The sequence below is a fragment of the Bufo bufo genome, chromosome 1 (assembly GCF_905171765.1).
Source record: "Bufo bufo chromosome 1, aBufBuf1.1, whole genome shotgun sequence".
Taxonomy (NCBI): domain Eukaryota; kingdom Metazoa; phylum Chordata; class Amphibia; order Anura; family Bufonidae; genus Bufo; species Bufo bufo.
In genome coordinates, this window is record NC_053389.1 from 106,162,262 (window position 1) to 106,178,957 (window position 16,696).

The 16,696-nt window shown below is 41.4% G+C and overlaps 1 protein-coding gene across 1 annotated transcript in view; it reads left to right on the forward strand.

Moving 5' to 3' along the window:
- Positions 1-16,696, forward strand: part of CFAP74 (cilia and flagella associated protein 74) — a 219,403-nt gene that overhangs the window by 186,930 nt on the left and 15,777 nt on the right. The window contains exons 33-35 of the mRNA XM_040427569.1: positions 2,706-2,861; positions 8,773-8,902; positions 11,233-11,387. Of these exons, the coding sequence (XP_040283503.1) occupies positions 2,706-2,861; positions 8,773-8,902; positions 11,233-11,387 (441 nt within the window). The remainder of the gene's footprint in view (positions 1-2,705; positions 2,862-8,772; positions 8,903-11,232; positions 11,388-16,696) is intronic.

Below are 16,696 nucleotides of genomic sequence, written 5' to 3' on the forward strand. Positions count from 1 at the left end.
AAAAAGGAAATTTGACATAATGTCACACCAAATTCCAAAAATGGGCTGGACAAAATTATTGGCACCCTTAACTTAATATTTGGTTGCACACCCTTTGGAAGAAAATAACTGAAATCAGTCGCTTCCTATAACCATCAATAAGGTTCTGACACCTCTCAACCGGAATTTTGGACCACTCTTCCTTAGCAAACTGCTCCAGGTCTCTCTTATTGGAAGGGCGCATTTTCCCAACAACAATTTTAAGATCTCTCCACAAGGTGTTCAATGGGATTTAGATCTGCACTCATTGCTGGCCACTTCAGAACTCTCCAGCGCTTTGTTGCCATCCATTTCTGGGTGCTTTTCGACATATGTTTGGTGTCATTGTCCTGCTGGAAGACCCAAAGATCTCGGATGCAAACCCAGTCTTCTGACACTGGGCTCTACAGTGTGACCCAAAATCCGTTGGTAATCCTCAGATTTCATGATGCCTTGCACACATTCAAGGCACCCAGTGCCAGAGGCAGCAAAACAACCCCAAAACATCAATGAACCTCCACCATATTTCACTGTAGGTACTGTGTTCTTTTCTTTGTAGGCCTCATTCTGTTTTCGGTAAACTGTAGAATGATGTGCTTTACCAAACAGCTCTATCTTGGTCTCATCTGTCCACAAGAAGTTTTCCCAGAAGAATTTTGGCTTACTCAAGTTCATTTTTGCAAAATGTAGTCTTGCTTTTTTATGTCTCTGTGTCAGCAGTGGGGTCCTCCTGGGTCCCCTGCCATAGAGTTTCATTTCATTTAAATGTCGACGGATAGTTCGCGTCGACACTGATGCTCCTTGAGCCTGCAGGACAGTTTGAATATCTTTGGAACTTGTTTGGGGCTGCTTATCCACCATCCGGACTATCCTGCGTTGACACCTTTCATCAATTTTTCTCTTCCGTCCACGCCCAGGGAGATTAGCTACAGTGCCATGGGTTGTAAACTTCTTGATAATGTTGCGCACTGTGGACAAAGACAAATCTAGATCTCTGGAGATGGACTTGTAACATTGAGATTGTTGATATTTTTCCACAATTTTGGTTCTCAAGTCCTTAGACAGTTCACTTCTCCTCTTTCTGTTGTCCATGCTTAGTGTGCCGCACACAGACACACAATGCAAAGACTAAGTGAACTTCTCTCCTTTTTATCTGCTTTCATGTGTGATTTTTATATTGCACACACCTGTTATTTGCCCCAGGTGAGTTTAAAGGAGCATCACATGCTTGAAACAATCCTATTTATCCACAATTTTGAAAGGGTGCCAATAATTTTGTCAAGCCCATTTTTGGAGTTTGGTGTGACATTATGTCCAATTTGCTTTTTTTCCTCCCTTTTTTGGTTTTGTTCCAATACACACAAAGGGAATAAACATGTGTATAGCAAAACATGTGTTGCTGCAATACTTTTCTGTGAGAAATACTTCATTTTCTTGAAAAATTTCTGGGGTACCAACATTTACAGCCATGACTGTAAGAGACTGGCTGCACGTGATGTGATCTGACTGCCTCTTTGGTTTCACTTGTTTCTGTGTTGTTGCTGGGTATGACCACACCTTTTGTCTCAGGTGCAGCTTAAGTGGTCATTCCAACTCATCTATTTAGTCTGGTCTCACCCACCATGCTATGCGGTTGATAGCTCCTTTCTGGTTGGGTACTTTCTGAGTTCCTGCTTGTCCGCGTACTTCGGAGTTAAGTGTCTTTTTCCTATTTTTAGTTTGTTGTATTCCCCTATCTTTTGGTATTAGGCCTGAGGGAGTCTCCTGTTCCTTCAGCTGGGAAGGAACAGGTCACCTTTTCTCTTGACACTATTTTTAGGGTCAGATAGGGCTCTAGGTTCCTGCGTATGAACATTCCCACCATCGAGGTCTGTTCATACTTATAGTAGTCAGAGCTCGGTTTAGGGATTCACTAAGTGGTAACCTTTCCCCTTTCCCTAGTTTCCCCTTCCCTCCTGTGTTCGGTGTGGAGTTTACCACCCACACCGCGCCGTGACACATCACCCCCCATCAGCGGCCATCTTATGAAAAGGACCTCTCTGTGGACAGAACAGAAGATTTGCCCAACGGGACATGACCTTAAATATAGCAAATGTCACAGAAAAAAAAAATGGCTATATTAGTAAGTGCCATATAGTCATCTTACCTACACATTGGTCAAAAGTAGACAGAAAGTGGCCAACGTTTTGGTGCCAGATATCACAGGACACCTTTAGAGATCTTTTAGGTCAGAGATGTTATGGCAGCACATTGGGAACCTACATAATATTAGAATTGTTTAAAAATGTAGAGTCTGTTCCATCACATGCTGAATATCAGACTTTAGCCTATAAAAGCACTTCCATTATGGTCTCCAGGTTTGTATGATGGTATACTGTGTCCACTTTTCTGGCATATAACCTCATGCACACCGCTGTATTATGGAATACTGCCAAGAATGTAACTACTATGCTAACAGGCATCCAGTGAGAGATTTTTTTTCCTCTGCTGGAGTGGGGCCTCATTCCACGTTTTGCCATGTTGCACCATGGTTATTTGTTATGCTCTGTTCATAGGGGAGAATATAACGCCTTACAGAGGTAATATACTGCAGTGCCCATGTACATGGTCTAGGGGCACAGTTTTGAACTTTGATTGTAAGATTTATCATACTGATTATATTGTGTGTTGGTTTTGTATCTCTCTAGTTCTTTGAAAATCTGGAGGTGCGCACCCATCAAGCAATTCTTACATTGGGAATTAAGGGCCGTGGCTTAGCCCCCTTCCTGTCCTGTTCACTGGAAGCAGGAGTGCTAAACATGGGATATGTTTTAGTTAAAGATAGCGCTACGTCAACATTAAAGGTAAACTACCCACCTGACGGTCTAAGTAACGTAAGCAACGGCGATTACTGTATATAAACATCTGCATCATTTCAGCATACAGTACAACAATAACAATTAACTGAAGACATCCATTATTTAGTAAGTTAGGATCATTTTCCATGGGCAGATATTTGTCCCCACTAGTGTTGAGCGAAGCGAGCTTCGGATGCTTTATCGCTTTGTTCAAAACTTCGGAATAATACAGTATTAGAATGTATGGGCTCCGATGAGCCGAAGTTAGTTATTCATGAAGTCGCACGTGAGTTTGTTGAATAACTTCGGTAATTGATTTTTATAGTGGAAAACTACTTTAAAACGGAACTCTGCTTCAGTTCCGACCATTACGGAGCCTATACATTTTAATACTGTATGGAGACGAATCTCCATACAGTATTCCGAAGTTTTGAACGCTCAACACTAGTCCCCACACACCTGAGCATGGTGTGGTCCTGCAGTTGTGTGTTACCCCTTATCCATCTGATTCCTCCAAAGACCTACAAACAGTACAAGTAATATTGCAGTGGGAAATTTTTCTAACAAATTCAGTGAAAATCCTAAACTGATAGGGCACACTGCAGGTTTTAAAGTCCACATCATACCTTTCAATCCATAAATCCATACAGATTTTTTCCACAGTATTTGAATCCCACTCACATTGCCTGTCATATCTGCAACAAATCCACCACGTCTGAACATGGCCTAGTTCAGCTGAAGCACATAGTTGCCAACAGTCCCTAATATGCCATGATTATTTCCAGTATTTTTTTATTTTTATTGGCTGTTACCGATGGGATCAAATTACTCATCTCTTATCACTCCAGACACCTCTTGCCTTGTTCTTTGCTTGGTTTGGTCAGCTGTGAGACCCTATACAGGGTTGTGTCTTTCTAAATCATATCCAGTCAACTGAATGTACCATAGTTGGACTCCAATTAAGGTGCAGAAACATCTGAAAGATGATCAGGAGACATGAGAGGCCCCCAGAGCAAAATTTCAGGTGTCATAGCAAAAAGTCTGAATACTTATGCTAATGCAAAATTTTAGGTTTTCATTTTTAATACATTTTCAAACATTTCTAAAATTTAGTTTTCACTTTCTCATTATGAGGCATTGAATGCAGATTGATGGAGGAAAACATTTTATTTTTATTTTAAACACATATACTGTATATATACAGCCTACAAAGATACCCATATATATCTGAAATGTAACTGTCTCTCCAAATTTGAAGCTATATGGGGACCTTGGATTGACTGCTCAGGACTAGCTAGTCCCTGGTTATTTATTAGTGGAAATCCAGATTAGGTATATACTTAAATGCCCCTTGAATGCAGATAGTTTCGCTATGGCTGTACTGCGATGTTGGTTCTCGGTGGTCCTGTAGAGGACTCTGCTGTGCTGATTACCACCGCTCTGAGAGGGTTTTTAGTAAAGGCCCTGATATGACCGATCGTTAGCGATGATCCGGCAGTGTTATACTGCCGCCAATTACCCGATGAATGAGCAAACGCACGTTCATCGGCTAATTGGAGTCTTAAACAGATTTAAAAATAATCGTTTGTCGGCGGCAGATCGCGCCGTGTAATCTGCATTCTGCTGCCGGCAAATAATAATTCTGTATGGGGACGAGCGATGGCATTAGCGATCACTTGTCCCTATACTGGGGAGGAGATCGCTGTATGTAATAGCAACGGTCTCCTCTGCTACCGAGCAGGCGATTGCCGGGAAGGAACGCTTCCTTACTGACAGTTGCGTGCTGTATCCTTATTGCCCTAATATTCATGGGTACCTTAACTTTTGTTCATTGCTTATGTCTGGGAGGGGGTAAATTGCTATCTTGTATCCTTCTGACCTGTCGTTACCCTTGTAGTACAAGGTGTTACTGTTGTATGTTAAAAAAAAACTCAATAAAAATCTATCTGATTTGCAAATACACCCATATATAATATATATACACAGATATATAGCATATCTGTACACAGCAGACACGCATATACACATACACCATAATTCACTATTTTCACTAGTTATAACAGGGAGATTCTGATGCACAAATTGTGTTAGGTGATGCACTGAAATTTTTAACATATACCACCTATCCATTTACATATGTCCTAACTTAATCACAAGTGGTGCATATGACTCTTTATCAGATCCCAAAAATGAATAGACCCCAAAGTGTATTCAAATGCAAATCCCAGAATAAATACAGACCTCAGGCTCTAATCAGTACAATGACCAATGTCAATATAGACCACAGTCAAGGTCTGACAACCTACTCAACTGAACCAAAAATCATGAGTGGTCCAAATTTTTACAGACATACAGTCTGACCCTTTTTAAAGACCACAACCCCACATCATATCTTCAACATAATGCCCCAAGATCCCAAAATTAAAGAGGTTGTCCAGTATTAAAAAAAAGTATCTGGCAGCACCATGTGAAATAAACTCCTGGACAGTCTCATAGACTCCTTTTAACTCCAACCCTTTCCTCAGACTGCTGGTAGCAGCAAAGGCTGAGCACACTTTGCATTTCATGCATTGGCACTTGCATAGTGCAAATTACATAATAAATCAAGGACAGGTTTTTGTTTTTTCTGCCAGACACTACACAGGGCAGACAAAATGGTTGTGGAAGTGCTACTGTGCTGTGACCATACATACAGAATAAGAGCAGATACTGAGAATTACACCCAGTATACAGGACGGGAGAAGTGGTACTGTGCTGTGACCATACAAACAGAATGAGAGGATATGCTGAGAATTACACCCAGTATACAGGACAGGAGAAGTGGTACTGTGCTGTGACCATACATACAGAATGAGAGGATATGCTGAGAATTACACCCAGTATACAGGACAGGAGAAGTGGTACTGTGCTGTGACCATACAGACAGAATGAGAGGATATGCTGAGAATTACACCCAGTATACAGGACAGGAGAAGTGGTACTGTGCTGTGACCATACATACAGAATAAGAGCAGATACTGAGGGTTACCCCCAGTATACAGGACAGGAGAAGTGGTACTGTGCTGTGACCATACATACAGAATAAGAGGATATGCTGAGAATTACACCCAGTATACAGGACAGGAGAAGTGGTACTGTGCTGTGACCATATATACAGAATAAGAGCAGATACTGAGGGTTACACCCAGTATACAGGACAGGAGAAGTGGTACTGTGCTGTGACCATACAGACAGAATGAGAGGATATGCTGAGAATTACACCCAGTATACAGGACAGGAGAAGTGGTACTGTGCTGTGACCATACATACAGAATGAGAGGATATGCTGAGAATTACACCCAGTATACAGGACAGGAGAAGTGGTACTGTGCTGTGACCATACAGACAGAATGAGAGGATATGCTGAGAATTACACCCAGTATACAGGACAGGAGAAGTGGTACTGTGCTGTGACCATACATACAGAATAAGAGCAGATACTGAGGGTTACCCCCAGTATACAGGACAGGAGAAGTGGTACTGTGCTGTGACCATACATACAGAATAAGAGGATATGCTGAGAATTACACCCAGTATACAGGACAGGAGAAGTGGTACTGTGCTGTGACCATATATACAGAATAAGAGCAGATACTGAGGGTTACACCCAGTATACAGGACAGGAGAAGTCGTACTGTGCAGTGTCCATATATACAGAATAAGAGCAGATATTGAGAATTACCCCCAGTATACAGGACAGGAGAAGTGGTACTGTGCTGTGACCATACATACAGAATAAGAGCAGATACTGAGGGTTACCCCCAGTATACAGGACCGGAGAAGTTGTACTGTGCTGTGACCATACATACAGAATAACAGCAGATACTGAGGGTTACACCCAGTATACAGGACAGGAGAAGTGGTACTGTGCTGTGACCATACATACAGAATGAGAGGATATGCTGAGAATTACACCCAGTATACAGGACAGGAGAAGTGGTACTGTGCTGTGACCATACATACAGAATAAGAGGATATGCTGAGAATTACACCCAGTATACAGGACAGGAGAAGTCGTACTGTGCAGTGTCCATATATGCAGAATAAGAGCAGATATTGAGAATTACCCCCAGTATACAGGACAGGAGAAGTTGTACTGTGCTGTGACCATACATACAGAATAAGAGCAGATACTGAGGGTTACCCCCAGTATACAGGACAGGAGAAGTTGTACTGTGCTGTGACCATACATACAGAATAACAGCAGATACTGAGGGTTACCCCCAGTATACAGGACAGGAGAAGTGGTACTGTGCTGTGACCATACATACAGAATAAGAGGAAATGCTGAGGGTTACACCCAGTATACAGGACAGGAGAAGTTGTACTCGGCTGTGCCTATATATAGAGAATAAGAGCAGATATTGAGAATTACACCCAGTATACAGGACAGGAGAAGTGGTACTGTGCTGTGACCATATATACAGAATAAGAGCAGATACTGAGGGTTACACCCAGTATACAGGACAGGAGAAGTCGTACTGTGCAGTGTCCATATATACAGAATAAGAGCAGATATTGAGAATTACCCCCAGTATACAGGACAGGAGAAGTGGTACTGTGCTGTGACCATACATACAGAATAAGAGCAGATACTGAGGGTTACCCCCAGTATACAGGACCGGAGAAGTTGTACTGTGCTGTGACCATACATACAGAATAACAGCAGATACTGAGGGTTACACCCAGTATACAGGACAGGAGAAGTGGTACTGTGCTGTGACCATACATACAGAATGAGAGGATATGCTGAGAATTACACCCAGTATACAGGACAGGAGAAGTGGTACTGTGCTGTGACCATACATACAGAATAAGAGGATATGCTGAGAATTACACCCAGTATACAGGACAGGAGAAGTCGTACTGTGCAGTGTCCATATATGCAGAATAAGAGCAGATATTGAGAATTACCCCCAGTATACAGGACAGGAGAAGTTGTACTGTGCTGTGACCATACATACAGAATAAGAGCAGATACTGAGGGTTACCCCCAGTATACAGGACAGGAGAAGTTGTACTGTGCTGTGACCATACATACAGAATAACAGCAGATACTGAGGGTTACCCCCAGTATACAGGACAGGAGAAGTGGTACTGTGCTGTGACCATACATACAGAATAAGAGGAAATGCTGAGGGTTACACCCAGTATACAGGACAGGAGAAGTTGTACTCGGCTGTGCCTATATATAGAGAATAAGAGCAGATATTGAGAATTACACCCAGTATACAGGACAGGAGAAGTGGTACTGTGCTGTGCCTATATATAGAGAATAAGAGCAGATACTGAGGGTTACACCCAGTATACAGGCCATGAGGTGCTGTGCCCATATATATATTCTGTACATCAAAGCCCAGTATACAGGACATGCGGTACTCTGCAGTGCTGGTATATACAGAATAAGAGCAGTTAGTGCCACTTACACAGACAGATAGACACAACGCACATTTACATGCTTACGCTACTGCTGCTTCTCCATGCTTTCCTCAGTGGTGAGATGATGGATTATTTGTCCTGCACATGTAATCTCCAAAGGTCCTTTAGCCTTCCTGCACAGTTGTATGTGTGGGAATTATTGTACAATGGGGTTTTGTGGCAGTTTTTGCAGCAGATCATTGCAAAAACCCCAACAAGAACGGGCTGTGCTGGAGTGTAGGGCTGAAGGCTAAATTGCCAGTCCCTGCAGTCCTAGCAAAGCTCCACCTGAGGCCGGAGGATCAGTTTGCCTCATGGATGATGTGCCCCTATTTATACGGAAGAAACTAACTAATTTAGGGTATTTTGTAAAGCAGGTCAGTTGTGTGAACTATAACCCCCATTACTTACCTGATTTCTGATTCTTTTTTTCTATGAAATCCCTTAATCTTTATTACAGTTACACAACACATCCACAGTGCCTGTGAACTACTGCATCAAACTGAGGAGTCTGTCAGTCACCCAGTACGAGGAAAGGCAAAAACTTCCAACTTTTATTACTTCGCGGAAATCGGCAGCCAGTTTTGTCGGTAAATAATTTCATATTGTTCAGATTAAAAAGGTTTCATATTATTAAAATGTAAAGGGGTTTCAAGGCTATAATATTGATGGCCTGTCATTGGTATAAGCCAGGGATCAGCAACCTCCGGCGCTCCAGCTGTTCACAAACTACAACTCCCAGAATGCTTCAGTCACTTCTGTGGGAGTTAGAAAAACAGCTGAGCATGTTTGCATGCTGGGAGTTGTAGTTTCACAGCAGCTGGAGTGCCGAAGGTTGCTTATCCTTGGTATAGGCAATCAATATCTGTTTTGTGGGAGTCCAACTCCCAGCATCCACCCATCAATCAGATGAATGAAGGAGCCACTGCACTCACATTATCCTTTTGCCTGATATTGCCACTCACAGCAGCTTCCATTAAAGTGACCCCCTTCATTCGTGACTCCTTAATTCAGTTGCTCGCCAGTAAAACCGAGAATCGGACCTTCACCAGTCAGATATGGATTGACTATACTAAGGATGGGCCATTGATATTATAGTCCCGAAATATCCTGTGACTTCAGTGTTTAACACACGCTTATACTTGTATATTAGGAATGTCTTATCATGACTGGCACATTTAGGCATATGGACATCAGTAGAGGTGGGCCTCCTTCTTGGGAGCTAGTGGGAGCAGGACCCTACTCTAAGCGAGGGGTCCCGCTTTGGTGAATTTGGACTGTCCATTAGTTTTTTTCTACATTTGACCTCCTAGTCTAGTACGCTGTTCTTTTCTCCGGAAAAAAAAAGGTATTTGCGGCATCATTTTTGCATAGAATTGAATGGGTGACATATGCAAACATAATCCTTTAAAGTGTAACTGTCATTCTTTTTTTTATGTTTGAAATTTGAAGGGGCAGTGATACTGACCATTTTTGTCATTTACTTTAATTACTGAAATTGTGCATTTCTATTAGAAAAATACCTCTAAAGTGGCCCATTTTGAGCCTTAGCAACGCTCCTCTGTCTTCTACATGGCAGTCAGTGTTGAAGAAGTAAACAGAAGACAGAGGCTCAAAATGGGCCACTTTAGAGGTATTTTTCTAATAGAAATGTACAATTTCAGTAATTAAAGTAAATGACAAAAATGGTCAGTATCACTGCCCCTATAAATTACAAAAATAAAAAAAGAATGACAGTTACACTTTTTAAGCCTGAATACGCTATGCGGCCATATTTTTTTTATTATTTTTGCAGAAGAAAATAAGTTTTGACCTTCCTCTATGACCCTCCCACTACCTCATGTGTGATAAAAAAATATATATATACTTTACTGAGACAAAGGGTTAACTCATATGAAAACGGTATACTTTTTATTTTATGCAAACCTATTCTCGTATGTTTAACATATAGTAAAAAGAAACATAGACGGATGCCAAAATGGAATACTTTTGTAAAAAATTTTATTGTGTGCTCTAAATGTGCTATGCCATAATCGATGTAAAGAATGGAAATCAGACATTGTATAGCACATGACAATCTCTTACTAACAAAGCTAGAACCAGCCCTGTACCTCACATGGATCCAGAGATCTCCACATTCGTTGCTCAAATTGCTCTGCTAGATTGTCTTCAACCTAGCACCTTAGGCGGTGTGTCCTTACTCAGGGGACGTGTCCTTTCTGCTGCAGCTCTCTCCTTGTAACTGCCACAGCCTCTAACAGTACATATGGCTGGTGGCAGTTGAAGATTTAAACTGAGCACGTTCGACCAGATCAGTGAGATGGACAAAAATAAGGAAAAGAACAAACAGCAGGTGGCGCTGAACAGATACATTTTATTAAATAGCTCACTGACATGGAAGCTGTCTTACATTTAGAACTGGACGACGCCTCTTCATGACTTTGGCGGGACCACCGCCAGTGCTGGGGCTTTATTAAGACCAGTGTCTAAAATGCAGGTCTTAATAAATGTGCCCCTAAATGTTTAATTACATGCAATTACAAAAGTATTCTGATCCATATGCTGGCTTAAAAAATGTAGAATATATTTGGTGACACAACCCCTTTAAATCATATACAGCAAACACTGGAACAAAGTTTGATGTGAACAGAGCTTTATATAAACGGCTGTTCATCTGCATCCACCCCGGAAGGTAAAATGTCTGGCTGCCCAGGGCTCTCTGCAGCAAAATCATCCAAGTAACAGGAGCTGAAACCACAGCGATCAGCAGATTGCTGTGAGGGCTTCTATATTAAGAAGATGGCTTGTGATGAGACAATCCCTTTAAGTGTTAAACATTTCACTACAGCTAGATGGAAGATAGATAGAAGATAGGAAAAAGATAGTATTCAATATCGAGTCTCATTTTCTACCATTTCAGGCCCTCAGAATTACAATGGACGTAGCGTTTTCAGTGTGACTCCTGTAGAGGGCATCATCCAACCTGAGAAAACACAAGACTTCACAGTGACTTTCATGCCAGACCACGAGAGTGTACTATACTCCGATATCCTCACGGTGGAGCTCTTCGGCAAAGTAAGAGAAACAACACATATTACAGATTTTCTTTTTTTTGCTATGGAAGTACGTCACAAATAGATCTAGGTCATTTTCATTTTTATTGAAGGGGACAGGCATTACAGGTGCACAAATAAACTGAAAATTTACGTACAACACACAATCCGCTATTACCGCTGGATGTACTTCATCAAGTGTGTCCCAGTTTTTATCTTTGGTCATATTTTATTATATGAGACTCTTTTTGTGCTAACATAAAATGACAAATACATGGTGTCCCTGACGTTGACCCAATTGCTGTATAAGGAAACTGCGGTCATTGTCGGATCTGCCTGTTTGGTCTCGGTACTTTGTAGAGAGGACCCGCAGACTTGGATAAAAGATATGGATGCATATGCAGTGGCCAGGTACAAGTTCGATAATAGTCTATATTTGTAGTGACGCCAATTGCAGCGTGCGCAGGGTACTACCCCAGGGCCCTTCCAAGGTGTTATAACATACGTCCCAGATTAGGAATGCCAGAATGGTGTAATGGCCTATAATGTCTCTATAGGGTGGTGATAATGGTGTCAACAGTGTCTCCTACCTGGGTACAGCCGGACTCCTGGCTCCTGGCTCATTTGCAATAAATTGAGTGTAGTGATAGTAGGAGTAATAGAGGAATATTGCAGCAGAAATGATGTCCAAACCTTTAGATGAAGTTCAAACTTTTCTTTACTGAAGATAACTTGAATCCAAGCAGTATACAGATTTGGTCTCTGGTCCCAGCAATTTCAGGGAATTGGATGCAATCAGGATAGCCTTAGTACAGAGTCTCCCGACCATCAGACGCAGGAATGTAAGGGTCTATTCGGACAACACAACAGCAGTGGCCTATATCAACCGGCAGGGAGGTACAAGAGCTCGGGGCCTAATGTCTCTGTCCCATCAGATTTTCAGCCTAGCAGAAGCCTCTCTATTGTCTCTTTCTGCAGTACATCTAAGGGGTTTGGACAATGTGAAAGTGGACTTCCTCAGTCGTCATCAACTATTCCAGGGAGAGTGGTCCTCAGATCAGGAGGTTTTCAATCAGGTGGCAGCATTATGGGGTACTCCAGAGATAGATCTCTTTGCCACCAGGGAAAACAGGAAGGTGGAGCATCCGAGAGCTGTGGATGCACTGGCTCAATCTGGAGGCAGGGCTTTCTGTATCAAAACAGCTAGTAATATGGAACGAGCACTCACATCCAGATTTCAAGGTAAAGTATCAATTTATTAAAAAATTCACATGAACCAATTAAAACTAGAGAACGGTCATTCCAACAAGAAACCGGAGATATTCACTGCAATTTCAAAACACTTAAAATGGAAATAATGTTACTGCAGGCACATTCGAGTATATATATATGAATGCAGATATAATGTCTTGCTTTATGAAGAACTGTCTTTGATATACTTAATATCATAAAATCATGAAATTAAAAATAGTCCTCAGTGACACATATGGCCCCCTTTCAAGGATATATCCCCTTTAAAGGCAAACTAATGACATTTCTTCAGAGGACCAGAAATATGATTTGACCAGCTTGTGAAATCTCAGCCACAGCATGTGTTTAGTATACTGGCATAATTGTTAGTAATATGACACACTGTAGTACGGCGTAGAGTCTGGCTCTCTGTGGCGTCCCACTAGGCCTGGACTGCCTAAGTCACAGGGGCCTGATGGGATACACCCAAAGCTATTGAAAGAGCTCAGCGGTGAACTAGCAAAACCATTAACAGATTTATTTCACCAATCACTGGTATCAGGAGTCGTCCCAGAAGATTGGAAATGAGCAAATGTTGTGCCCATTCACAAGAAAGGTAGTAGGGAGGAATCGGGCAACTATAGGCCAGTAAGCCTGACATCAATAGTGGGGAAATTAATGGGAAGCATACTCAAGGAGAGGATTGTGGAACATCTAAAATCCCATGGATTGAAAGATGAAAAACAGCATGGGTTTACTTCAGGAAGATCATGTCAAACTAATCTTATTGATTTTTTTGATTTTGGTGACTAAAATAATAGATGGCGGAGGTGCAGTAGACATCGCTTATCTAGACTTCAGCAAGGCTTTTGATTCTGTCCCACATAGAAGGCTTATCAATAAATTGCAGTCTTTGTGCTTGGACTCCCATATTGTTGAATGGATTAGGCAGTGGCTGAGGGACAGACAACAGAGGGTTGTAGTCAATGGAGTATATTCAGACCATGGTCTTGTTACCAGTGGGGTAACATAGTAACATAGTACATAAGGCCAAAAAAAGACATTTGTCCATCCAGTTCGGCCCGTCATCCTACAAGTTGATCCAGAGGAAGGCAAAAAAACCCTGTGAGGTAGAAGCCAATTTTCCTCACTTTAGGGGAATAAAAAATTCCTTCCCGACTCCAATCAGGCAATCAGAATATCTCCCTGGATCAACGACCCCTCTCTAGTAGCTATAGCCTGTAATATTATTACACTCCAGAAATATATCCAGGCCCCTCTTGAATTCCTTTATTGTACTCACCATCACCTCCTCCTCAGGCAGAGAGTTTCATAGTCTCACTGCTCTTACCGTAAAGAATCCTTTTCTATGTTTGCGTACAAACCTTCTTTCCTCCAAACGCAGAGGATGTCCCCTCATCACAGTCACAGTCCTGGGGATAAATAGATGATGGGATAGATCTCTGTACTGACCCCTGATATATTTATACATATTAATTAGATCTCCCCTCAGTCGTCTTTTTTCTAACGTGAATAACCCTAATTTTGATAATCTTTCAGGGTACTGTAGTTGCCCCATTCCAGTTATTACTTTAGTTGCCCTCCTCTGGACCCTCTCCAGCTCTGCTATGTCTGCCTTGTTCACTGGAGCCCAGAACTGTACACAGTACTCCATGTGTGGTCTGACTAATGATTTGTAAAGTAGTAGGAATATGTTCTCATCACGGGCATCTATGACCCTTTTGATGCAACCCATTATCTTATTGGCCTTGGCAGCAGCTGCCTGACACTGTTTTTTGCAGCTTAGTTTGCTGTTTATTAAAATTCCTAGATCCTTTTCCATGTCAGTGTTACCGAGTGTTTTACCATTTAGTATGTACGGGTGACTTGCATTATTCCTTCCCATGTGCATAACTTTACATTTGTCAGTGTTAAACCTCATCTGCCACTTATCTGCCCAAGCCTCCAATCTATCCAGATCCCTATACTGTCCTCTTCAGTGTTAATTACTTTACACAGTTTAGTGTCATCTGCGAAAATTGATATTTTACTATGCAAGCCTTCTACAAGATCATTAATAAATATATTGAAGAGAATAGGGCCCATTACTGACCCCTGTGGTACCCCCCCTAGTGACAGTGAGTATGTACCGTTAATAACCACCCTCTGTTTTCGATCATTGAGCCAGTTACTTACCCACTTACAGACTTTTTCTCCCAGTCCGAGCATTCTCATTTTATATACTAACCTTTTATGTGGTACAGTGTCAAATGCTTTGGAGAAGTCCAGATACACGACATCCATTGATTCGCCGCTGTCAAATCTAGAACTTACCTCCTCATAGAAACTGATTAAATTAGTTTGACATGACCGATCCCTCACGAAGCCATGCTGATATGGCGCTATTTGCTTATTTCCGTTAAGATGCTCTAACATAGCATCTCTCAGAAAACCTTCAAACAGTTTACCCACAACAGATGTTAAACTTACCGGCCTATAGTTTCCAGGCTCTGTTTTTGGACCCTTTTTGAATATTTGCACCACATTTGCCACGCGCCAATCCTGTGGGACATTCCCTGTCAGTATAGATTCTGCAAATATCAGAAATAAGGGTCTGGCTATGACATTACTTAGTTAATTCCCTTAGGATATGGGGGTGTATGCCATCCGGTCCTGGCGATTTGTCTATTTTAATCTTTTTAAGTCACTGTTGTACTTCTTCCTGGGTCAGACAGGGCACTTTTAATGGGGAATTTATTTCAACATTCAGCATTTCATCTGACAGTTTATTTTCCTCAGTGAATACATTGGAGAAAAAAATATTTAACAGCTTTGCTTTCTCCTCGTCGCTCTCTGCGACTCCCCCCTCATTACTCTTTAAAGGGCCGACACCTTCAGATTTATACTTTTTAACATTTATATAATTGAAGAACATTTTAGGGTTAGTTTTACTCTCTTTGGCAATTAATCTCTCGGTCTCTAGTTTGGCCGCTTTTATTTGTTTTTTACATGTTCTATTTTTTTCCTTATAGTTTTTCAGTGCTTCCGTGCTACCCTCCTGTTTTAGTGTTTTATATGCTTTCTTTTTGTCATTTATTGCTTTCTTTACAGTTCTGTTTGTCCACATTGGTTTCTTTTTGTTCCTTAACCTTTTATTCCCATACGGTATGTACCTCTCACAATGAGCTTTTAGGATGCTTTTAAAGATATCCCATTTTGTGGCTGTATTCTTACTTGTGAGGACTTTATCCCATTTAGTTAGGCCTATGGCCTCTCTTAGTTTGCTAAATTTAGCTTTTTTGAAGTTTGGTATTTTTGTTCCTCTCTGTAGAAACGCTCTTTTGAATGATAATTGGAAGGTTATTACTTTATGGTCACTATTTCCCAGGTGTCCCCCAACCTGCACGTCTGTTGTTCTGTCAGGCCTATTGGTTAATACTAAGTACCTCAGGGATCTGTTCTGGGACCCATATTGTTTAATATCTTTATCAGCGAAATTGCAGAAGGCTTCGATGGTAAGGTGTGTCTTTCGTAAAAACCCAAGAGCAGAATATAAAATCAGTGATACAGTCCTAACCTCAGTATCTGAGGAAAGGGATTTAGGGGTCATTATTTCAGAAGACTTAAAGGTAGGCAGACAATGTCATAGAGCAGCAGGAAATCCTAGCAGAATGCTTGGGTGTATAGGGAGAGGCATTACCAGTAGAAAGAGGGAGGTGCTTATGCCGCTCTACAGAGCACTAGTGAGACCTCATTTGGAGTATTGTGCGCAGTACTGGAGACCATATCTCCAGAAGGATATTGATACTTTGGAGAGAGTTCAGAGAAGAGCTACTAAACTGGTACATGGATTGCAGAATAAAACTTACCAGGAAAGATTAAAGGACCTTAACATGTATAGCTTGGAAGAAAGACGAGACAGATGGGATATGATAGAAACTTTTAAATACATAAAAGGAATCAACAAGGTAAAAGAAGAGAGAATATTTAAAAGAAGAAAAACTGCTACAAGAGGACATAGTTTTAAATTACAGGGGCAAAGGTTTAAAAGTAATATCAGGAAGTATTACTTTACTGAGAGAAAAGTGGATGCATGGAATA